At 49.6% G+C, this 24,800-nt stretch overlaps 2 protein-coding genes across 2 annotated transcripts in view; both read left to right on the forward strand.

Moving 5' to 3' along the window:
- Positions 1–194: 194 nt before the first annotated feature.
- LOC108627475 (leucine-rich repeat neuronal protein 1) lies at positions 195–3,426 on the forward strand. The gene is made up of 4 exons (XM_018028775.2): positions 195–958; positions 1,225–1,581; positions 1,636–2,240; positions 2,480–3,426. Exons 1-4 carry the CDS (start codon positions 896–898, stop codon positions 2,781–2,783), a joined length of 1,329 nt encoding a protein of 442 aa, XP_017884264.1. The 5' UTR covers positions 195–895; the 3' UTR covers positions 2,784–3,426.
- A 12,303-nt stretch (positions 3,427–15,729) lies between these two features.
- The window catches only part of Optix (optix), a 41,137-nt gene continuing 32,066 nt past the window's right edge, over positions 15,730–24,800 (forward strand). Inside the window, exon 1 of the mRNA XM_018028790.2 lies at positions 15,730–17,132. Within this exon, the coding sequence (XP_017884279.1) occupies positions 16,489–17,132 (644 nt within the window). The 5' untranslated portion in view covers positions 15,730–16,488. The remainder of the gene's footprint in view (positions 17,133–24,800) is intronic.

A 24,800-nucleotide genomic window follows, 5' to 3' on the forward strand; every position in this document is an offset into this window, starting at 1 on the left:
TTTAACTTTGAATTAATTACGAGTACGCTATCGCACTTAGATGACTCGTGTAGCCGACATTATCGCTGGCAACATATTTTTATTCTCCACGTACGGAAGTTTGTCAGATATATTTCGATGCTTCTGGCTATCCAACAACATTATTCGTGCATCGCGTGCGAAACAAGTATTAAGGTAATTCGCAGTCGCGTTATCCCGACTGTCTCTCGATTCTTTTATTTTGTTACCGCCTCGCGTTTAACGCCCGCCAAGAGTTGCAACGCGCGAGATGGATACATCCAGCCGATATCGCGGTGTGAATGTAAATTAATTGAAAAAATATGTAGTGATTAAGGGGACTGGAAGGAGAACGTGTGCGTCGATCGGGGACTCTATCTCGGTTTATCGAAAAAGTGGTGCGTTCGCCTCTCGGATTCTAAACGACTGCCAACTGGATTACTGCAGTTCGCGCCCGCGAGACTATCCGAGCGAACTTTTTCACACTTCTCGCTCGTCGATCGCGAATCGCACTTGGTGCTCGGTACGCGTGTTCATTTTTTATTGAACAACGAAATAAGTGTAAGAAATTGAAGAGATCGTGAAAAATTTACGTGAAAATTTATTTAAAATACGTTTTACGTGAAACGATATAAACTGAGATTTAAAAGTGTGAGAAGCTTTCGCGAAAGACGGGATCACACCAGGATGCGCCTCGTGCTCTTCTCTTAATTTATATTCTAATCTTTCGGAAAAGTATGCCGCGGATAAATTCATTGCCATTTCAGCAAATTGTTACGCGAGAGTCATAGACAAAACTCGAACAATCTCGTCGCAACTGATTCGGACGAAACCAGAAAGTGCAACGCGATCATCGCAGCATTCGTTCATCAGATATTTCTATCTACTAACCTGGACAATGTTGCCCTGGATCATTATCGGAATCTGCGCCTCGATCGTTTCGGCGATACCGCCAAAAGTGGTGGGTTTGTACTCGGAATTTTTCGGTTTTCAACAGCAATTATCACGTGAACAATCAATTCGAAACTATCTTATGTCACTATCGCCATTTTACTAACGCATCGCGGCGCGACTTTAAATTTTAAATCAAGATACTGCCATCTACATCGTGGCAAATTGCATGTATTGCCCCCTTTTGCACTCTATGAGTGCTCGTATTACGCGGTATTGTTTGAAGAGTTTGATTCTTCTTAGAATGGTTTGGAAAGACTTACCTCGATGTTTCAGATCGACTTGTCCAACCGTGGGATGAAGAAAGAGGAGTTTTTCACGAAGATCCAGAAGCAGATCAATCTAGCAGAAGTCACCGATCTGAATCTTCGGGGGAACGAGTTCGACACCTTCCTCGACTGCTCGACGTATCTCGAAAACCTGAAGACCCTCGATCTCTCCCAGAATCACCTCCAACGCTTCTTCTTCCTCTGTAAAGACGAATACAATTTGCAACAGTTAAACATCAGTCACAACAAGCTCGAGTACATTGACGAGAATGGGTTCAACAATCGAATTCCAAAACTAACGATTCTCGACGTATCGTGGAACAAACTGTCCGTCGTTAACGAGACGATGTTACAGCATTTCAAAGTACGTGACGCGAAGAATACATTGCAAGCTACGAATAATAATCAATGTTTTTAGGTCTTGGAATACCTTTCGTTGGCGAACAACCCGATCAACGAAGGAATCCACGAGAATGCTTTTTGGAACTTGGTCGCGCTGCGATATTTGAATCTCAGCAACATCTCGGCGTCCTACTTCTCCTCGGAAATGTTCAAAACGCTATCTAACTTATCCAATCTAGATTTATCTTCGAATCCCATCAGCGTCGTTCCGTTACTGCCTGCCAATTTAGAGGAGCTCGACATATCCGACACTCACGTATGCCGATTGCAAGGCGTGTATTTGCCTCGATTACGGGAACTCAAAATGAACAACATGCGACAACTAAGACAACTGATTCTCAACGATTTGGAAAATTTCACGAGTTTGGAGACACTCACTTTGGACGGATCGAAAAACCTGGCGTATTTGACAAAATGGCGTCCGTACGAAACAATCCTGCTGCCCAGACTGCAGCGCCTCTCAATGGCCAACTGCGCACTCAAAACTATAGAGTATAATCTTGCATCGATAATACCGAGAGTTCCAATTTTGAATTTAGAAAACAATCCATGGAATTGCGACTGCAAAATGAAGTGGTTGCATGCATCGAACGAGACGAGGATCATTGCCCGACAAATCAAGTAAGAAATATTTCGATTATTCAGTCCATCTTTTTTATTTTAAACGACGATCGGTAGTCTGGAACGTATGACGGATCTCGGCGCGTTCAAGAGAGATGTCCCGCGTAATACCTTCGATTCAATTTGAAGACTATATTTTATATAATGAAACAGATCTATTTGAATATCATAGAAAGCAATTATAATTTTTTGTAAACGTTCGTCTAAATTTTCATAAGGCGTTTCGTTTGAATTAACAGGTGTCGCACTCCAGAACAACACGCCGGGAAAGAATTGAGTGAGGTGCCGAGTTACTATCTCGCATGCCAGGAAGATTCGTCTTCGGTACTTCGTCCAGTTTTGTGGGCCAGCATTTTGACACTGCTCTTGGCAATTATGTTAGTGTCGATCTTTTTTCTACTGAGAGGGCCGCTCAGTCACTGGGACTGGGACATCAGGCGAAAGAATCACGACACGGTCAGTTATACGAACGTCGACGAGACTTCGAACGATCTGGTAAAAATCTTAGCGCTCGGCGAGGGTGGTGAACGAAACGATGAATGAACGAACGAGCGATCAGACGAAAGAACATTAAATTCACAGGAACCAGCAATATACTTATAGATAGAATTGTTGAAAGTTGTTCGAAGTTATCGCGATTCGCAGGGATGCTTCCACGAGAAATTAATCTAATCCTAAAGTGAATATCGCACTCGAGGTGTCAAAGTATGAATCGGTGACGTCTTGAACTCTACAGATAAGTTTATATCTCTCGCGAAAGAGAGAGGGAGAGAGAGAGAATGATATTGCAAATAGGGTTTATCGACCAACGCTTTCTGCCCGTTTCGATCGTCTTGCGTAAATTTGCATTTTCAATTATTATATGTGCAGTTAATTTTCTATACCGCGCACGGACGAGAATTAACGGCGTCTTCGCATATAAATAGATTTAACGAGTAACATTGTATACGGTGGGAGTGGTTCAATAGGCTTTGTGTCAAATCGCCACGCGTCGTTGAAACGCGTAAAAACGAACCGTAAATACCTGCGGGAGGGAGAGGCACAATCGATTCTAGCGCATCCCTTAAAAAGTTCGAAGCAACGTTGTAGCGGCCCTCGAGTGCTCGGGCATCGTCTGGGAGAGCGCGCGACTCACAATGCCGGAGCCACTCGTTGAATCGAATAAAAACGTCTTTATTGTCGGCAAGTATCGACGTATTTTTCGAAACCCTTTACCTATCTCCTCTGGCACCGGTTCGGTTGCAAAACGAAACGCATTTGCCACCGTGAAAGAGAATGGATACAAAGCGGGCGATGGCTCATTTCCTCTGAAAGATCCGCCGCGCGGCCACCATCGCAGCGGACTACGATTCCACGCATCGACAACCCCGTGGACGCGTACCTTTTTTATAGCCAGAAAGAAAAATTAATTGAAATTCAACGAGGGCCACTCCCTTTGCGGGGAATTCGAGCTGAAGAACATTTTTGTACACTGCGCTTCGAAGTCGAAGTTACCGTACACGGATTAACCGAGTTTCTCTTCGGAGAGAGATAAAAGAATCGGAGAATATAATAAACTTCCGTGAACAGCGTATTCTCCGTTGTAAAGAACGATAGCGTTGAGTCTAATAGTTTTTCGAGCACAAAACACTCTCCACGTTAGACGCAACGAGGTTCTAAAAATTTGCAGAGCTGAAACGAAATCGATGTCTCCGAATGCGTATATTCGTTGAGACGGCTCGTTGATAACGACGAGAACGTATTCAGTGCACGCATTTCGTTCGAGAAGGTAGCGCGATATCGGCGTGCAATAATGGTGCTATGAAGATCGTCAGTTTTCATGACGTGCCCCGTGATCGCGTGCGATGTAGCGATCAGCCTTTGTACCGAAGTATGATCTTCCTACGGGAAGCCTATTGGGTTACGGCTACGGTTGGAGAGCGTTCCATATGGAAGAGCACGTCAGCCGAGTCCCGTACGGTCAACGAGAAAATCGCGACGCGATTCTACCGACTTTAACGCTTTCGGATTTAAAAATAAACCTGTAATCGAAAGTACGTTATTTACCGAGGTGGATATCGGCGCGAAACATCTCAGCGATAAACGACTAGAATTAAGAAATGACGCGCGTGTTTCGATTCCACGTGCAAGGCTCGCGAATATACAGAAGATAATTAGTAGCAAAAACATTTTGATATACGAACAGGCCATTAATTCACGAACGATACTGTCAACCGATAAGGGGAAGATATTCTCTTAAGCTAATTTCCGCGAATTCATCGAATCCTATTTAAGCACAGCGATTCGTAGCTCCGACCCCACACCCTCTCCTTTCCATCTTACGCTAAACAATAAGCAAGATCTTAAAAATGATCGAAAAGCCCGCAGAAACTGGCCGTTCGTAGCAGAACGCGAAAATGGTCGAAACTGCGGGTGGTTCGACGCGTACGAAAAACAAAACGTGGCTGAGGGCTTCGATTATCCCGATCCGCGCTCAATGGAACAACGTGGGACAACTTTTTGGATATTCCGGAGCGGGATATGGCCGGCTCTCGTCGGTCCGGGTCCGGACGCGGATGCTGCAAGTTTATGCTACGATATCGAGTGTCCGGTAATTCGAGATCGAATCCGTGCGAGCCAATTTGGCGAGCCAGCGGAAAAATAATACACCGCCTACCAGCGCCGAGGCACGGGACGCGTCGCGAGGAACGCGGAGAGGCGAATTTTAACGGTCGACGGTAAAACGCGTGGGCAGCCCGGGATATCGAGAATATCATGTTTCCATCCAAGTAACTACGGGATCCTCCCTTAATACGCCTCGATAGCCCTGCCGATATTTTCGATTACGAAAAAGAAACGAGAGGAGAACGAGTGGCTCGGATGGACGGATGGACGGATGGACGAAAACGCAAAGAAATCAGAGGTGCGTCGATGGATTGCAGGAGTTAAACGGTTACCTGTATCGATTTCGTTTCTTAGCGGCACGAATACGGTGCAGGTGAACGATGAAACGCGTACGGCTTACTTCGAGCTCGGTAGAACGTATTTTCGAAACATCGCACTTTCTATTACGATTCGTTAAGCCCGTGCTCTCGCATTAACCATGCTGACCTGCTAATTACCGTGCCTCCGATAGTTCGCCCGTTTCCTTTTTCCTCTCGTTTCCTCCGACATTCCGCCTACTGTTTGAAGCAGCCGAGGCCGCCGGAAACGCGGAAAAAAAGTAGCTGCCGCGTCGACGGTTACGAAGCGAGTGCAGCCTCGATTCCAGCAGAGATCGAGATCTCCGCGCTGTAGTTTTGCTTTCGTTCCTCTTTTCTCTACGCGATATTTGTGGGAAAATAAAAGACGCAAAAGTAGGATTTTAAACGTCGGCTCATACCTGTTTCGTTCAACGTTGCACAGTGATTTAATGGATCTCCTCCGTCGAGATCGCGGAGATACATCAGCGATTATTCGCTTTCTATTTGCATACACTCCTTCTTCCGTTTCATTAATCATAAACGACGGATTACGAATACGATAAGCGGATGTTCGTGAAACTAAGAAACCTGCGAGATATGATTAATTATGATTCGCGTGGGACAATTGCTACGTTTTAAACCACGTACCTCCTTACCCAATTTCCTTCATTCGAGAATGATAGCTAGACGAGCTAATCGTAAGTCTTAATAAGATCCAACGAGAGACGTCGACGTCGAGCCGATGAGCGGCAGTATTGTAAAAAGCGTAACAGTCAGTTGTTCGCACGCCTAATTCAATCGATTCGATGACCCAGCGTAATAAAACTGAAGCAGCTTGATCCTAAAGCTCGAATTGCTTAGGAAAACGTGCGACTATCGATCGAAGAAAGCGCGAACGAGACGAAATACGGGTGTCAGGGGTTGAAAAATCGGGTCGGCTATCCTTTTGGTGGAACGTAAGAAGGAGCGACAAGCCGCGCGGACGGTTTAGCGCTAGGCGCGCCGATTTTTGGCGTTCGGGGGGTTTTATCTGATTAAACCAACATAGAAACACGGGGTTACTCGTGTAAGCTTCCCGGTCATCCATGGGGAACGGGCCGAACAAATGAATAATGAAAATAAAACCCACGATGGTATCGGTAAGCACCACGGGATTACACGCGCATCAGCGCGCCCGCGATGAACTTACATTACGGAGTCCGAGGTCCCCCGTGAACGCGGAACGACAGGCTGGTATACCATTATACCTACTTATGTACGCACGTACGTATATGTGTACGTGCACGATTACGCATTTACGCGCGCGCTAGACTGACGACGACAAAGAAAACAAACTTTTTTCCACGGCACGTTTTACGAACCCCCTCCGAGATCTGCTAGCACGGATTTAAACGGCAAATCGGGGACGACGCGTGGTCGCCTATTGCTGTTACAAATGGCGCTTTTCCCTCGTCAAACTTTCGATGGCGCGTATCGCTCGTATTCGTAATACGATTATCGAAAGTACGTCAATGAACGAAAGCGAAAATTAAATTGATGAGAAATTCTTTTGCGCAGCCGTGGTTTACGATCTTAGATCCTGTCGAGAACGATGTAAAAACGATCTAGATTCGTGGTCGCGATGTACTCCATGTCCTTTGAGAAGAATAGACGCCAGGTAAATAGTTCCCATAACCATCGGCATTTAATACGGTCCCTTTTGTGCCGCGTATGAAGCGGATCTCCGCTTACGGTGTAAATGTCGCGTCTCTAATGGTCGAATGCGTCCTGCTTTTCCGGATACTCCGATTATACCAAGGTGTGAACTTACGAGGCCAGCAAATAGCTGGTCGCGGGCACAAAGGTAAAGTCCCCACGGGGCAAGCCGCTTACGATCAATACCTCGATCCTTCGATCTCTCGCCCGGTATTCTCTACCCTGTCGCTCTCGTCCGTCTCTCCTTCTCGCACCCTCTGCTCTAGCACCCGAAAGTGTCCATTCGACGGCGCACAATGCCAAATGGACGGAATATGCTTCTTAAATACCCAGCGGGCACTTCTCCGGGATGAGAGCCTCTCCCTAAAGCTCCGGCAATTCAGGCCGAGGCACGTTCCGACCGCGGAATAATATCGCTACGCGAATCGAATTCGGATTTACGACGTCGCGGGTGCAATTTTTTTTTACATTTTTAAATCGAGAAACATGTTCGGTTGAGGAACATCGTGCAGGAGTACGCGTACAAAGTTCCGTTTTGATGTTGTAAAAATCCGGTCGAGATTCGGGCTGATCCATTCTCTCCCGATTAAGTCCGCTTCGATAGGCGTTTAACGTTTAACCCAGTAGAAGCGGCTCGGCGCACTTGTCGGACGTTGAGTGGCAAATATTTAACGATGGGGACAAGCGTCGAAGCCGATGTAAAACACGGAGTACGAGCGATCCTCTCCGGGAGAATAATACACCTCCGTACCGGTGTACAGTTACACAGGCAGTGCGCACGGTGCACCGTTTCGAAACGTCGAGAGAGATCGTATCGCGACTTCTGTTTTCCTCTTCCGCAAGCAAGGGGAAAACCGAAATGCGCCGGTCGCTAATCCCGGTAACCGGCGTGTCGTCACGTTTCGCGAGCCTCCTATCCTGCTCCGACTAACGTTTCCGTCTCCGCTTCAAAGGATCTTGCACCTGAGAGTAAGGTCAAGGCATCCCTTGTAATTGCTTCCAGATGTGGCGTCCCCAAGCCGTAAGGCGCTCCTACACGCGCGTAGTATTTGCCAACTTTATTGTCGGGTCCGGAGAAGGTGTCGTCCATCACCTGATGGTAGTTACTCGAAGGCCTCCAGGCCTTATTTTCGCAATGTTCCCGAAAACGTACTGTTAGAAGTCCACTCTCATGCAGTTTCCATTGTATTCTTTAGAATACTTCGAATCGATAGCTTTATTGGTCAATGTTCGCATCCTCGACTGTAAATTTGAAATCCGTCCAAGTCGTCCACTTGCGGCCGAGGTGTCGTTACGAGCCCTACGACTTTGCGATACACGATGTCTCCCCTCAATTTCGTAACCGACATTTGCTTTAGCCTTGGTCAAGCTGTTTGCCTTCATCCTTCCTGCTTCTCTATTTTTTTTTTCTATGAAGCGAAGCAAACAGGCTCATATCCTATCACATTCATCGTTACACGATTTCTACGATACAATGAATAAATTATTGGCTGTTTACCAGTTTCCCTGAGCGACGATTTTTTGAACGATCTACGTCACTGCACAAAGCCCGTGTTACCGGCGACGGCTTTTTCGCCACTCTCGTTAGAAGAACCTCGTCCGGTTTTAACACGACAACTAAAACCGAGCATAACATTTAATTCCGTCGTTGTTTCACGGAACGAGAGAAAGAGATGTCGGAGAAGCTGCGACGCGCGAAAGCTCGCGGATTTTTCGAAGATTAGACAGCCTTTTCGCGTTTCCGAGGGAAAACGAGGACCGAGGCGAGAAGTGACAACGAGGCGTTTTAAAAGGCCACCCCGTCGTTCGCCAGGCAAAGATGTAACATAACAAACAGCTCCGACGGCGGCGAACGCGTTATTTGCCCGGTGCGAGATCGAGTTCCCGGCCACTTCCTGCGCTTCTCCTTCCTCTCCTTCGTTTCATCGACTTCTTCTTCTTCTTCTTGCCCCGTGGCGCCGTTGCACTCGCCGGGCTGACGTCCCGGCCGAGTGACGAGTGCCACCCTTGGACGCATCAGGAATAGACCTTCTCACGAGTGCATTTAGTCGCGAACGTATATTTTTTTGTCTCTCTCCGTTTTTACTTCCTTTTTTTCCCCGCCGTTTCGTCCCTCGCTCCGTAAAAAAAGGCGACGTACGAAAATATGCGCGGGTGGAAACGTACGTTGGCAGAGGCACGCGCGAACGAATTGTCCAATTGAAACAACAAACAAACGGGTTGACGATTCGTAACAGAAGGGACGGAGTCGTTCCGTTTCGTCGGGACGTCTTCATTATAACAGTTTCGATCCTACGACGGGACGAAACGCCGTGATTTCTTTTTCAGTTAAATACGTTCGTTTAATCGGTTCCACAATCGCGTTAATTACAGACCGGACGCGTAGAGCGGAACGGGCGATAATCCCGCGGCAAATACGCGGCCCGATCTCATTAATATTCGCGGAAACGAAAGGACCGCGCGGAATGAAAAATCGAAAACGCGGATGGCGAAAGAGAGACGGGAGGCACGGGGCATGATGAGAAAGGGGCTAGGAAAAAACAGCGAGGAGCAACGACGGATGGCGCGCGGGGACGAGGGAGGCGGGAGATTGGCCGGTGATAATCATCGGCGCCGTCAATTTTCCAGCGAATGTAAAATCAACGTCGCGCCGCCGAATTATGGCGCCGCGTCAGGCCGCGTTCTTTGTATTTCGCCCGAAATTCGAGTGTCGGTGCACGGGATAAAACGTAATGAGCCGCGCGCGTTCCGGTCGGCCAGGTTCCCCGTACATACGTATAACTGCCCTGGCAGCGGGGAAATTATGGCGGGAGCCTGCCGCGGACGTTAAAAGCGCGATGTAAATTCGGGGCAACGTGCACACGCGTTCGCACTCGCGGGAAGGGCTCCTCGTCTGTGCAACAACGGCGGGAGGAGGTAGGTAGGTACTCGGCGCTCGTGATTACGATAATGCCAAACGCAATATCGCGGCAAAATTTATCGGTCGCTCGAGCAACGGCACGCGTAGCGAACCGTGCGAAAAATAGTAATGAGTTGCAGCGAGAGGCACGAAAAAGCGCGATAATGAGAGGAGAACGTAGACGAGCCGAGGGAGAGAGACGGACAGACGAATAGAGAGAGAGAAAGACAGAGAGAGAGGAGCGAGTCAGTGGAAAAGAGGTAGGGATTGCGTACGGCGCGTACGGGGCAAAAAGGTAATGGAAGAGTGTGGGAATAAAAATCGAGAGGACAGAGGCGCGAGGAGGAATCGAGAGAGGACCGCGATAAGGGGATAAAATCGAGAAAGAGAATAAAAACGCGGCGTAGTACAGCGGGCGAAGGTAGACGCAAAGAGTATAAAACGAGAGTCCAAGAGAGAGGCGTAAAAGGTATACGAAGGGAATCGGTGCGCGAGGAAGAGTCGAAGGTGGATTGGAAAAAAGCGTGGAACGTTTAATCGGCGTACGGCACGGCGCGTTGGAAAAGCTTGTCGCGATGGGTCTTCCGCGTTTCAGGTATAACGGCGAGCGATGAGATTTTCTCGGGCGGGAAAATGCAGGCTGGACGAACGGGAAAACAGGGTTCCCGGAAAAGCAATTTATTCAACGAATCCACTTTGCACCGGGATACATTTTTTCCAACGCGCGTCTCGTTTAAAGGCTCGACGATCTCGCGGAACGATTTCAAAAATGTATCGCGCTAATTCGGAAGCCCCGACGTCGTGCGAGTTCCTCGCGATCGATGGAAAACGATTTTTATTCGATCTCTCGTCGAACGGATTAATGCTTCGGAAAAGGAGCTGTCAAATTTCGACGAGGTAAAAAGGGGGTTGCGCGAAACATCGATCCAAGACCGTGCACCGCAACTCGGTGGTCGAACGGAAACAAGACTAACGCGATGTTACGCGGCAGGCTGGTGCGACCGGCAACCGGCCCAGGTACGATAATATCTGAGAGGTTCAGGAAGGCGCGGCACAGCTTCCCGGCTAAGATAGCGGAATTAGTGGGAGCCTCGTTAACGACCTCGTTAACCCACGGTTAGTAGACGATGGAGGGCCGGGTTAGAAGCCAACCTGCCCAGAAAAGTAAAACAAACAAATGGCTGTGGCGCCATCGCGCAGATGAGTCCCGTCAGACGGGGAAGACGCGGGTCCGCTTCTTCAGGTTTCCCTTCGTCGACGCATGTACACCCCTCGAGTCTCGAACCTCAAATTTCGTTCCCGGCTTCCGAGGTTCCTCTGTAAACACGCCGCGAGAAGGAACATCCCGGGCGCCACTCGCGACCCTCGACGACGACCTACCCAAAAATTGACTTCTCAACTTCTCCGACTACTTTTTCTAATTCTCCCGGCTCTCACCGTCACGTGGGACGGTTCCGTTAGCTGATCGCTCGACGATAAGCAGGAGTTAAGCTTCCGAATACTCCGAGAGGAGCACGGCTCGAGATAAAGGACGTTCCCAAAAATAGTGACGAGGCAAAATTCGATGAAGACTACTAGATTCCCAAACTGTAACGAGAAGGTAACGAAGTTTCTTCTGGCGCTGGTTCGTAAACCAAATTTCGCGAAGGGAAGAAACGGTCTCTACCTCTTCTCGTCTAATCGTATTTACGCCCGATGATTCGTAAAAGAGGTTCGAACGGAGCCGAATCTGATTCGAGCCCGGCAGCCCCGAAGTGCACTCGCATGCGAGGTTGCACAATAATACACGGGGACCGGGCCAAGCAACGCCCCATTAGGACGCTGTTAAATAATAAAGCCTTCATATTAGGAACGGGCACCCCATAGTCCGTGCAACCAGAAGAGGATTATCCCACAACGATATGTCTCGCGCTCCCCCTTTCTCCGTGCGAGCAACCAGCAACACGGTGATAAGTCGGTCCCGCGTTAGGTACGACGGAGGCTTCCACCGCTCGTTCGATCGACGGAATCGTTTCGACGAGTGACGGGCCACGGCTCATAATCCGGCGCCAAACAAAAACGTTTTATACGACGATGTAATACCAAATAATCCCAGCGAGTTTTTACCATCGGTGTCGTTCTACGACGTCGATGGTTTACATCGCGTATCGTAACGTAATTCGTTTTTATCATGTTCGAACCAAATGGGTTTGATCGAATCGTTTCCACCCTCGAGTCCTCGTATTTCCGGAGCAATCGGACGTAATTTTTCTCGCTCGATTTTCTAGCCCGTGGAAACGTGTGCGTAATTCATTATGCGCGGATGGAACGACGTATCGAACCGATGCGCCGTCGTTTTCCTTTCATTGTTTTCTAGACCGTGATTAATCTACCCTCTGTAACGAGTCCGGGCTGACAGTTCTCATCGTGGAAAGTAATAGCCCCGGTCCGATGGAATTCAATGAAAGAGCCTTCGCACTAGACGGAGCGGTACGTACGCGTGCCGCCTTGTTACGACCGGCACGAGCTTCCGATAACAGAAGCGAATATTTCATCTTTCTCTCGCCCGTCGAGCGAGAGATTTACCCGTCGGTCGAAAGGATGAAACATTTCGGAGGTGGAAATTGGAACGTTTCGTGGGATACGTAGCTATCGCTCAAAAATGTCCGGACACTCGCAGACCCTTGCGGTTCTGACAGATTGCGGTTTAAATCGCAAACAAAACTTCGTAATAAATAACATCGTATCGTGGAGTAAAAAAATTCACGGATCGTTTGAATTCGTCTCTACGTTCCATTATTACGGGACGATGAAAATGGTCGTTTCGAGCAGCGGATTAATTCGATTTCATCTAGATCGATCGGAAGGGTATACCGTGTTAGTGGAAATGTAGGAAAAACGCGGACGGAATGGTTGTCGTGCGATGAAATCATTTGTCCAGGGGGTAAGGTCGGCAAACAAACTACACACCATCGTGCCTCGATAGATGGATCGATCCGTGTAATCGAGGGTGGAATGATGGAACTGTGTAACGCTGCTCGCGGCCTACCTGTCGTTATCGCGACATTTATCTGCGAGGCATTCCGCTCCTGATATTCTATTATATTCCGCGGCAATGTAATTCGTCACTCGGACCGAACACGTTCGCCGCTAAATGTATTTGTCCGCCGTGTTCCTTAGTAATTAAGAATGAAATTCCGCGTAACAGATGTAACGAGACTGCGTTGAACTCTGTCGCTGGAAACTGTCAACTCTATTTCGCAGTTTACTTTCAAGAAACGTCTGCACCGACAGATCGGATTACTCTTTATAGAATTTTTTATGGACGAACGAATAGCTGATAGAACGGATTAATTTTAATAGTGGATCGACACGTGCGTTGATTACGGACATTTACCGGCACGATTGGAAGGTTCATCTGCAAATAATTGTGCATCTATTATCGCATTATACGATACGCGTCGCGCGCAGATTACTATTACCTACACGACACAACCACGTGTTCATTCGCACTGATGCACGGGCGCAATCAGAGGAATTTATCCGTTACACGCGGCGATTAATTGCTCGCCATTCACGCGGATTAAAGACGGTTAAGGCCAACGAAGAATCTGCTGCGCCCGCTTCAAACTCGGCCAGAGACATAACGCGAGCTGGGTAATCTCGACCGTCGATCGAAATTGCGAACGATTTCCCGGAAACTTCGGTAACCCCGTTATTAATAAAAACTATCATCTAACCGTCGATCGCTACAGCGATCCGAGGCATAATAGGTGCACGGTCTGTCCAACCGTGAAAGGTTCATCAATAGACAATTCAGTGAAACTACGCTAATGAACAATTTACACACGTTAATCGATACATCATTTAATTGTAAGACGAGAGAACGATTAACTGAATTTAATTGGAATTAAAAGAACTGCGTGTAAAATAAACGGTAAACGAACGAAAGCTTAAACGGTGAAGACAATGAGAAAAATGTTAAAACTCTGGTTCCCGTAGATAGTGTTCGCCTAAAAATAATGCCAGGACGATTGGAACCTGTAAAAGTTTATTAGCTTTTCGATTTTAACACTCCTCATTGGTCATGACAGAGATTGTTAGGTAGAGCGCATTTATTGAACCTCTTCCGTTGTACATAAGTTCGTCTACTATACCGTTGCTACAGTCGACAGGTAATGCCTATACCTACTACCCTTGGGAATTTCCCAACCCAAAAATTGTGGGGAAAACCCACGCTTACCTTCTCCTACCCTAAGGACGAAACATGTGTTTCGGATTAGACAGAAATGCCACATCTTACTATTGTCTATGACAATCCGGCTTCGCCATAAATTAGCTGCAATATATTTTGTATTGTCCGTCGTACCTATACAGGTATCTAAGCAAGTATGTCGAATGTAAGGATAAAAAACGCGCTTTGTTCACACATCGTAATTACAGCGAAGGACTAAGTTGACCAAACATCTTTTCCGATATTCCTTTTTACTGAAGATTACACTGAGCAATTTTGCGTCAATTTAAATATCGAAAATTTGGAATGACACCCGGTTCGCACACCGCCGTTTGCATCGCGCTCGGCTATCCAACGATCGTTCGACACGAATCGACGTGACGCAGCCGAATGGATAGCGTATCGCGTCGACAAAAATCCGTGCGGAAAAAACGAGGTGCCTCGCGGGAAATTCGCTCCCGCTAATTCGATTTATGTAACTACGGCCAATCGACGCAGCGGAACGAGGGCGAACGGTGGCATAGTCGAGACGTCGTTGCGTCTCCCCCCGAGAAGTTCATCGCGGATCTAAATACTTCGGGTCTCGTTATCGAAACAATGTTCGAGCTCAACGGAACGTCGTCGACGGTTCTCTTCGCGATTTATTCGTGAATCTAGTCGGAAGTCGCACGGAGGATAACCAGGCTGGAAACGGAGTGGAAAATGTTGGCGAAAAAGGCTGACGACTAATATTGGTAGGCGCGAGGCTGCCGACAAGACCGCGACGCGACGCGACGGCCTGGATACGTCAGTGTTACAAATCAGAATATTTATCGAGGAGAGGAGACCGTGGCTCCTGCGGCGACTGTGCGTTCGATAAAACGGAGACGCCTTCGGCGCCGTCGCGCGTCCTCCGTTCCTCGACACGCGTGCACCTGTCGCCCTCGGCGAGAAATGAAATCTAGTCGATAGACGACTCCTATCCGTATCATGAAAGGGGAGTAAAGGCGATTTAGCATTGTCATAAGTACGGACACTCCGTATCTCGATACGAAGTGCAGCTCGAACGAGAAGAACCGCGAGCTGTCTACGGATCGACGGTGTTGCGTGTAAAAACCGGAGAACGCAGCGGAATGGCGCGAGGGAACGGAAGGCGACGAAACGGAGTCGGAAAGCTGATGGAGCTGAATCCGTGGGTGCGCGAGGAACGAGTCTGGCCGAGAGATCACGGCGGCAGGAGCTACGGAAGGAAGGCAGAGAGAACGGCAGCATTCGAAGTCGCGGGGATCGTGCTCGGTTCCCCGTTCGTGCGGCCTTGCTTCCCCGCTCTTATGGATCTCCATCCCGTTTTCCATTCGAGATGAACCATCGATCGTTCTCTCTCTGTCCATGGGTTCTCGCGGGCTGACGAGCGTTCGGCGTATGGTGCGCGTACGAGCGAGACGGCGAAAAGACGGGGGGATCGAAGTCCGCGGTGGCGGCGGTGGGAGCGGATCGAGCGAAGGGTGGGATGAAATCGGTGGTGCTGGCTGTCGGCTTGGAAGGGATAATTAAACGGACACAAACGCGTACACGGATACTGGTGTACGGAAGGACGAAGAAAGGTTACCATGGCTACGTGGATGGGATCCGGCCAATCCCGACATAGCTGGGAGGCGTGGTCTTTCCATTGGCACCCAAGCGTTGCGGCGCCGTCTCTTTCCCACCAACTGTACCCCCTGAAAATCGTGGGCTGGGTGAAAGGACGAGACCGCGAGGGTGCACTCGGGTGCGACGAGGAGAGAGAGAGAGGGAAAGAGAGGGAGAGGACGAAGCGGTAGTAGAGGTAGGTCGCAAGAGTCGGCGGGACTACTACCAGGTTGCAACGGGCGTACAAACGTATCATGCTGGGTAGGGCCGGTGCCGAGATGCCGGGTTGTAAACGAAACCAGTTTGCTATCCGATACGATCCAGGCAACAGCGGCCTCGCGTGATATCCTCGCGGCCCGAGAAGAACGTCGGCGTGTGTTTTCGTTCGTCGCGAAACCCTGAGGATATCTCTACCTGGCGAACGTGGTCGTAGCAGGGGTTGAGCGACCGACGGTAGCGCTACGGGGTAAGATTCAGTCGAGCATCGACAGTCAACGACTGCCCTTACATCGCGCGACATCGTTACGGGTTCGGAGAGACGTCGCGCGTATTTGACACTGCTTCGTATTGAAAAGCTGTAAGGAGGTGCTTCATTGAAAATTTGGTGACGATCGAAACGGTGAGACGTTCGCGGAGTGAGTTCCGACCGACAAGAGGACGAGGTGCTGTGATGACGAACTGTCGAGTCCGACGAACGACACGGCGATGAGAAGAAGCGCGAGGAGCAAACACAAACCGAGTCGGAGAGTTTCCTGAGTCCGACGCATATCAAGGGTGACATCGATGCTTTGAAGCAGCGGTCGGATACCAGCCGCGGAGCAGAGAAACCACGGAGGTAAACGGATCGATCGATCCCGGGGAATCCACCAGGATCGAGACGATCGAAGAGAAATGTCAGCCGTAGTGCCAGCAGGAACAGGCGCCGGGGCGCCCACCGCGAGTGGGCCCATCGTACCTGCTCCGGTTTTCGCGTTACCAACTCTGTCGTTCACCGTCGGTCAGGTGGCCACCGTTTGCGAGACCCTGGAGGAGAGCGGAGACATCGAGAGACTGGCAAGGTTCCTCTGGAGCCTGCCGGTAGCGCATCCGAACATTCAAGAGTTGAATCAAAGCGAGGCAGTTCTCAGAGCTAGAGCGATCGTCGCTTTCCACTCGGGACACTACAGGGAATTGTACGCGATTCTGGAGAGGCATAAGTTCACCAAGGACTCTCACGGTAAACTGCAAGCGATGTGGCTCGAAGCACACTATCAGGAAGCGGAAAAGCTTCGCGGAAGACCGCTTGGACCCGTCGACAAGTACAGAGTGAGGAAGAAATTCCCGTTGCCGAGGACTATCTGGGACGGCGAGCAGAAGACTCATTGTTTCAAAGAGCGAACCCGATCGTTGTTGAGAGAGTGGTATCTTCAAGATCCGTACCCGAATCCGGGGAAGAAAAGGGAATTGGCCGCTGCCACAGGACTCACGCCTACTCAAGTTGGAAATTGGTTCAAGAACAGAAGACAGAGGGATCGAGCGGCTGCAGCAAAGAACAGGTACTACGTCACACTATCATTTATTCGTAATTAGAATTAGATCGTCGACCGCGAATCGGAGCGAAACGCTCCGAGTGTCGAACGTCGTATTTCGTGGAAAGTGAAGAGAAGAAGTGTCGATGAACTGTGCGTTCGCTGATTTTTGTAAACGATCGCGATTAGCCGTGAGAGGACACGAAAGTTTTGTTCGTTAAGTAGCGTTTAATGGAAGTTAATCGCGAAACGATTAGTGGTTTAGGTCCCTTTAGTCAGATTGTTGTGTCGTATCCTCGACAAACGAGCCTTTGTGCCTGCCCCAAGGTCCCCGCGCGCGGAGGGTCGCGTAATTTCATTTTGACGTCCGACGGAGGGTCGCTGCCGTCGGGCGTACAACGATTTTCGAATTACGTCTTTCAAATTGCGTTTCGTCGATGCTTTGCTCTCCTATCGTTCCGCGATGCGTCGAATCATGCCCGAATCGACTACGGCCCAGTCAATTTCGTACCTCCACTCTGTTTCAAACGAACTCTCGACGGCGATTCTTCGCATACCTCTATCCTTGGACAAATCATTTCAACGAGCAATGCTTCAGCTTCAAATATTCGACTAGATCGAAACACTGTCGCGGGTATAGAATAATTACATTTGACTCACTAGGTTTCCGACATCGTATGAACACCGCGTAAACAGGAAGCAGTGAGCGAAAGTTGTTTACTTGTATGTCGGGCCAAAATCTAATTACGCGTTCGGAATTAATAAAAAATTATTCTCGTCATATTCATAAAAGAAAACCATTCTACTGCTAGTCCGTCTAACGGGTTGCGTCTTCGAACGATTTAAAAAAGAGGTGATAATCCAGTCCTCCACGATTGGTCACGGCCGATCGTCATTAAAGGGCCGTCGATCCTGGTAAACGTGGCTGCACCACCTGTCGTTTCGAATCTCGTATCTCAGGTAACGCCTGGTGGCTGTATTGTCGAGCTATTTGTCGCGGGCGAGTACTGCTGGCATCCTTACGACTGGTAGAAAGAGAAGATGGGTTTTCCCCATGGCCTGAGCTGACGACGTCAAACAACGAATTTTGCAGGACTCCGAAATAAGACCCGAATTTCACTTTGATTTATGAGCCCCGGGAAAACCCAGCCGATTTTACCGACGTACCCGGCAGCCTCGGATTTATGACTTTATGTTTTGGTGTGTGTGGAGTTTCCTCGTCGCACGGCCATATTTCGATCATATAATACCTGAGGCATCGTTAGGGACGACTATTTTTCCAATTTTTTGCTAGATACGTCCATGCTTGGACGAAAACTCGTTTCGAACTAACGGATCGTTTTACGGTAAATCGAATCGCGGATTCCTCTTTTTCATTTGGAAAGTCAGTAAGTTCGCCGGTCTAAAATCGTTGCGAACGACCCAGATTCGCCGTCGCGCTCGCCGGGACATCTGTAATTACTCTGTCCTGAATGAAGTCATTAATAGTCATCATCTACGTCTATGCTGTAATTGATATATCGTTAACGGACGAGGATCGTCCGACTATACCGGTCTAATTGATCTCGGCGAGGCCGTGTGCAACGAGGAAAAGATTACACGTTTCACGACCGTGCTACGCGACGTCTTTACTCTTTGTACGGATTCTTCTCTCGGCTTCGAACGAATCGTAGTAATTTCAGAATTTGCATTCGAATGAAACGTTTCGATTCGGTCGCTTCTTTTATTTCCTTGTTCGGTAAGAACGATTTCGGTCGGGCGAGCAGCGGTCGAGCAGCGCGTATTTTCCTGTTCGCAGTAGGGAAAGTAATTGCTGGTCAGACGTCGCGTCGCATCTCAGTGATTCTTATTAGCTGAAATTATGGGTTGCAAATTTTCTAACCGCTTCGAACCGTTTTATTTTATTTCCGTACGAACGGCGCGTCAAAGACGTCGACGGAAGATCGAAAGAGTAGAAAGAAATCTCTCGGACTCGTTACGGATTTGCAAAGAAATTCTAGAGGTGCTCGAATGACCAATTCTCTTTACTTTTCCCGTATCCCAGTGTATTCTAGTCAGGTTATCCAACAATGGCCGTGCCCGTATCTATCGTCGGACTCCGCCGCGGCGTAACGACATTCCGTTTCTGGCCTCGAGCCACATTTTCCTGCACGTAATCCTGCGAATCCCCGAACGGAGAATCCTCCATCTCCCCCGTCTACTCTTCCCTTGCGTTCATCCTGCCCCCGACGCGAGCTCGAAAGCACCGACTGGTTCTCGCGAAAGCATCGATTCGCGTACTGAACTCGAGTGTCCGACGTCATCGTTGTCCATTTTCATTCTTTTTTAATTATTCCCAACCTGCTTTCACCGATATCGAACACTCTACAGCAATGAGAACGCGCTCGGCACTTCGGTACCGAAACACCGCAAGGGCACACGTACCGTCGATCGCGAAGTTAGTTTCCGGGATCGAGAAAGAGGCAAAATGCGATTACTACTACCGGGAACACGCTCGTTCGACGATATAGAGAGGGATGAAACGAAAAGACGGTCTCGTCGCATGCTGGCAGGAACGGATTCTCGTTTCCGTCTATGCCATGGTTGGTGGTTGCAACGCGAAATTCTCTTCGTGATGCATTTGCAACTCCCCGCACTGGGTAATACGCGACCGCCGAGTCTCTTTCAGCGCTGGCTGGCTGTTATAGTCGTCGTCGTCGGGGTTGGGTCAGGTACACACCGTAGACAGGATACAGTGCCCGCCCCGAGGATCCTGGAAGGTCCTTTCAGAAACGTCGATCCGCATACTGCCAGGCTCGCGGTATATTTTCGCGGTCCAGCGAGCGAGTTATTCAATATGCTCAACCCCGAAAGCCCCGGAGCAATCTCCGTACTCGCATGTACGTCCGTGTATCCCGTCATCTCGTGTATCTGTGTGTAGACGCGCGGGTCTGCGCGAGAGACGACTATGTAGGTACGAGTTATATATTACGAGGACGGAGCTGGGACACGTACGTTCCGCCTGCCGTTGGTAGGTACCTACTCGTAACTATACGAGCGCAATCGGTCACGTTCTACATCGCGCCACGTTGCGAGAACTCGCAGATCGCAATTTCGTCGCGGTACCGCGGGTTACGCGTATTCCGGTCGCATAATTCCCGAGATAAAACCGTGTGGAGAACAGCTATGTAGAAGCGTGAAAAGAATGAACGCGTCGTCGCGGACGTTCCAAAGAGAATCCTCCTTTTCCTCGTATATGTATATCTATCGAGTCGACGAAAGAGTCTTCCTATTTTCAAGAATATCGCCGCTGCCGAGGAATTCCGTTCTACGAACGTATAAACGCGCCCCTCGAACGCAAATTTCCTAGCACGGTGTACAGGTTACATCGAAGGAGACGTTAGCTCGCAGGAGTGGCGGCGAGGCTTTTCGATCCGTAGGGACGCGTCGGGGCGGAGTGAAGAGGGGGATAACCGACGACGACGACGTTCCACGCGTAGCCGGCTTTTCGGGGGTGGCTTAGCTCGAGCGTGTTTCGCCCTCTCTCTCCTCTTTCGCCGCCCGTGTTGCCTTCACTTCCGAAGAGAGAGAGAGTTATCAGATTTTGATAAAGTCCCCGGTGTATTAGAGACCGACGCTGTTTGCGTTTCCACGCGGATCCTGTCTGGCTGCCACCTCGTTCGCTCCACCTCTATCACCCTCTCTTCCTCTCCACGGTTCTGTTCCATCAGGATCTGCGGGGTGCCCGACGCGCCTTTCTTCCTTTCCTCGCGCTGGACGAATTCTCAGGGCGCGAGCTCTCTCTCTCCCTTTTCTTTCTCTCACTCTTTTTTCTATACGGCTGCGTAACTCCGGAAGATGAGAAATTCCTGAACACGATCGTATTATTCTTTATCCGTACGTCTAATTTTTCGTCGCGGTCAGATCAAATCACTCTTCTCTGGACAGGCATCGAGGTAAAAGACGTCGAGTCGTTACGTACGGTTTCCCAGAAACTGGCTTAAACCTTACGCCTCGCGCGACACAAATCCGAAAGAAATAATTTACCGGGAGAATCCTTGCCACCGCGTCGAAGCTATTATCGATTCCCAAAGGTAAAACTTCTATAGGCAATCAGCTTCTTTTGGAAAAATTCCATCGATCGATCCCCTTCCGCGTCGCCGCGACTGAGATTTCGATTAGCCGACGATTAAGATAATGTCTGCGATTTGCCGACGCATAAACGGCAAAGAATTCGAGTTTAATTTTCAATGAGCGACGTAAAGAGAGAGGTCACAGGATTTACGGCACCGTGAGCCTCTCGCCAGCGACTCGGCGGCAATCATTATCGCGAGAATACCTGTTAGCTCGTTCGCTTCGGCCGCGCGCGCGTCCAGTAGTAAGCGTATCCTCCGTTATCTTCGTGACCTTAAAGGAACACGAGGAATACGCGAATGTCATCGGCGGATCTCGGATCGACGAGCGGATAAAGAATCAGAAGAAAGAAGAGGATCGTCGCCGAGTCGGCGTCTTTGGATCCGTCCGACTCCGGACGGAACGACAGCTGTCCGATGAAATGGATAGAATTCCGGTTTTATGCGCGTTGGACCCACGCTGCAGGGAAATCGTCCCTACCGTCTTCCCTGTTTCTTCAACAGTTTCGAGTTAATCGGTCACGATACCGGGCAGATTTCATACTCGTTACTCGATCGACGCTAATGCGCTCGCTATTCAATTTCAACTTTTCACCTACGTCTTTCCGACACGGCGCATCGCGTCAGTAATCGCCCGTTCGGCGAGCGATAAAAAGCAACGGCCGGTAGCAAATCGTTTTCTCGTTTCGGCGCGCAAGCCGGTGTTTGAGGAAATCGGTGGATACTCGACGATCGAGGAATTAACGACGATAATGACCGAAGCGAGGGAAGAGAAGAGTCGCGCACGGCGCGGCAAAAACCAGCCGAGAGACAAAGGCAATGATTAATTCCACGTTGGATGTCCAGGATCATTAGCGGCAGACTGCCATGACACCTGCTCGCACGAGCCCTTCGTGATAGATTACCACGACGGGCCAACGTGCCGCGATGGGAGAGGAGAAGGATCTCGCGTACGCGGGATCGTTCGTCGTCCGTCCCGCGCCCCGGTTACTAATGATTCCGTATTTCGACGTTACGAACGATATTTGGGAAGCCACGAAAAAGAAACGGACGGGGGTATTACCGGGGCCGGTCTCTCCCGGGGTGGCCGCTGAATTCGCGTGGCAGCTTTTTGTCAAAACCTGTCGCGATGTAACGTGATTGATGGTCCGGCGACGGTGCCACGGTCAGAATCACGAGAGATTCGTGTTTCTCGCGCGAACGAGACCGATTTACGCCGAACCGAATTAATAACGAGAGAAACGCGTTGGTAGCGTCCCGATTAAACGCCGGCTGAATTTCCATCTCTAAATTCGTTTACTTCCAAATTTCTTACCTCCCGACGATTCGTTCAATGAAACGCCTAATTCTTTTGAGGAGATCTCCCTGCCTTCGTCTTCGGGAGACAATTTTCTTTCGCCACTGACCGTTCGTTCGCGACACGTCGAACCGCAATTAGCCGCGCCGATAACAAAACGGGAAAAGTAGTCACGGTAATTGACGCAGGGGGTTGTTCCGTCGTCACTTGTTTCCGTCGCTTTTCGTTTCCCCGGGAAGAGAATGCTCCGCGAGGCTCCGAGGACTCCGGTGACTGTTTTCACGCCGTCGCCGTGGGGGTTCCCCTCCGTGCACGCGCGTAGTGTTGTGTGCACAAACGCGGATATATGGAAACATACGTAGAGGGTGCGAGGCCGGAACGGGGGTCAGGAGGGCGGCCGCGGACCCCCGACGTATTAGGGTGAGATATTGGACCGCAAGCTACTAATTCGTACGGTGATATCGATTCGGACACGGAATCGTTCGAGTGACGAGCATCCGGCAATTTCTCTCATAGCACAGACGTCCCTTTATCCACGGTAACGGTCGACGTTTCCAATCTTCGTTCGAACTACGATACGATTCTCCGACTCGGTTTCGTGACGGATTCCTATCTAGCACCGAGTTTCGAAGAATCCCAATAGAATCGGAATCTCCTTCGCCATTTTACGCTATTATATGGTATCGATGATGATATCATCGCAGAAAGGAAGAGATTCTTCTCACGCATCTTCGCGAGGCCAACGAAAATAGTTCGTCGAATCATGGATGGATGGAACGGAACGATATAAATAATTCGGTCGCGTGACGCGTTCGTACAAAGGTTAACTCCACTCGGACCGATGTTTCGTTTAACCAGTCAATCGACCTTCGGTGACTCGTTCGTCTCGCGTTTAAAATCCTCTAGCGACCGATACCGTCATTTCGGATTCCACGTTTGCGTTACTTTTAATCGTGCTCTCGCAACTGGTGACTCTCGATGCTTGAATTCACGATCGAAGGATAAGACGCCGGTACCTCGGTTCCCGCTGAGCGAAACTAATTCAATTAAGCTACGTTCTAACCCGCTTTGTTCCTTTCAAAACGCGACTCTCGAAAGCGTATACGAAACCTCGGGACCGGCAGGCTCTCCTTTTGTTTCACCCGTCCGTCTGTCCGATGGACGGAACGTGATCGGTCACGATGATCCCTCTTGCCTTCGATCATCGCCGGACCGGTGATTCCTCCTGTGAGACGATGATCGCCACACGCGCGACCTCATCGGCTCGTTCGACGACGACGCGTTACCGCTGGCGCGCGCAACACGCTCCTCTTCCAGCTTCCTTTGTTTTGTTCCGCGCGAACAAATGACCGCCGGTTCACGGAGGGCGTGCTCTCCCTCCGCGGTAGAGAGGGATCATCGATCGTCGCTGATCGTTAGTCGTAGAGACACCGTAATTGCCGCTCATTAGGAGGCTAAAGGAGCGTATTATGCGCGCTGAAAAGAAGGAACGTCTAGCCCGGATCGCCGAAGGAGGAAGAAAGACGCTGCCCGCCGGAACGGAGGACGAAGAGAGATCGATTTATGAAGCGAGAAAAAGAGGAAGAAATGAAACGAAGAACGAGCCGAGAAGAAAAAAAATGAAATTCCGAGGGCCCGTGGAAGGCGTTGAAAAGAGTACTCGAGGTACGCGAAGGGGCTCGTGAGGTAACCGATACCCTCTCTCCCGAAACCGCTTTGTTCGCGAGACTCGAAAATGAAATATAGCGATGAAACGCAGTCGCGAACGAGCCTCCCTTTCTCCAGGATTCGTGTCCCGCTACGGGAAACGTGGTCCACTCGATGAGCAATCAAACGATTTACGAGGGATTCACGTCCGATGAAAAACGTACGCGAGGAGCGTCGCAACGACAGGACAATTTTAATTAGGTGTCTACCGGCCGTAGGCAGTCGCACATTTTAAGGAAATTGATTTCTCTTCGGACACGAGCTGGGCGGAGATTCGCGTCGCTTAAATGCATCGCGTATATTGCAGAGAAATCTATATCGCGCTCCTCTTTCTATCTGACTCACGGAATCTTTCAACATTTCTTAGAACCGTACAAATTACTCTCGCACCGCTCCGCGTAATATGCTCGCGATAAATAACGAGATAAAACGCAAGGGAACACGGCGAAGGGGTTCGTAATCCGTTGATGTTCCAAGTCAGACGGCCGGAAATGAAATATAAAATTCTATCGCGCGAATCGAATTCGGAATGGGAGCGAGGCACCGGATAGGTACTCGGGTGCCCATCGGCGCAGTTCA

Source organism: Ceratina calcarata, unplaced genomic scaffold (assembly GCF_001652005.2).
Source record: "Ceratina calcarata isolate Rehan_Ccalc_2016 unplaced genomic scaffold, ASM165200v1 scaffold471.2, whole genome shotgun sequence".
NCBI lineage: Eukaryota > Metazoa > Arthropoda > Insecta > Hymenoptera > Apidae > Ceratina > Ceratina calcarata.

Excerpts from the sequence above, each read along its gene's own strand:
- LOC108627475 (XM_018028775.2), top strand. The coding sequence starts at position 896 with ATGTTGCCCTGGATCATTATCGGAATCTGCGCCTCGATCGTTTCGGCG. Across the intron at positions 959-1,224 it reads CGGCGATACCGCCAAAAGTG|ATCGACTTGTCCAACCGTGG; the intron begins GTGGGTTTGTAC and ends TCGATGTTTCAG. Across the intron at positions 1,582-1,635 it reads CGATGTTACAGCATTTCAAA|GTCTTGGAATACCTTTCGTT; the intron begins GTACGTGACGCG and ends CAATGTTTTTAG.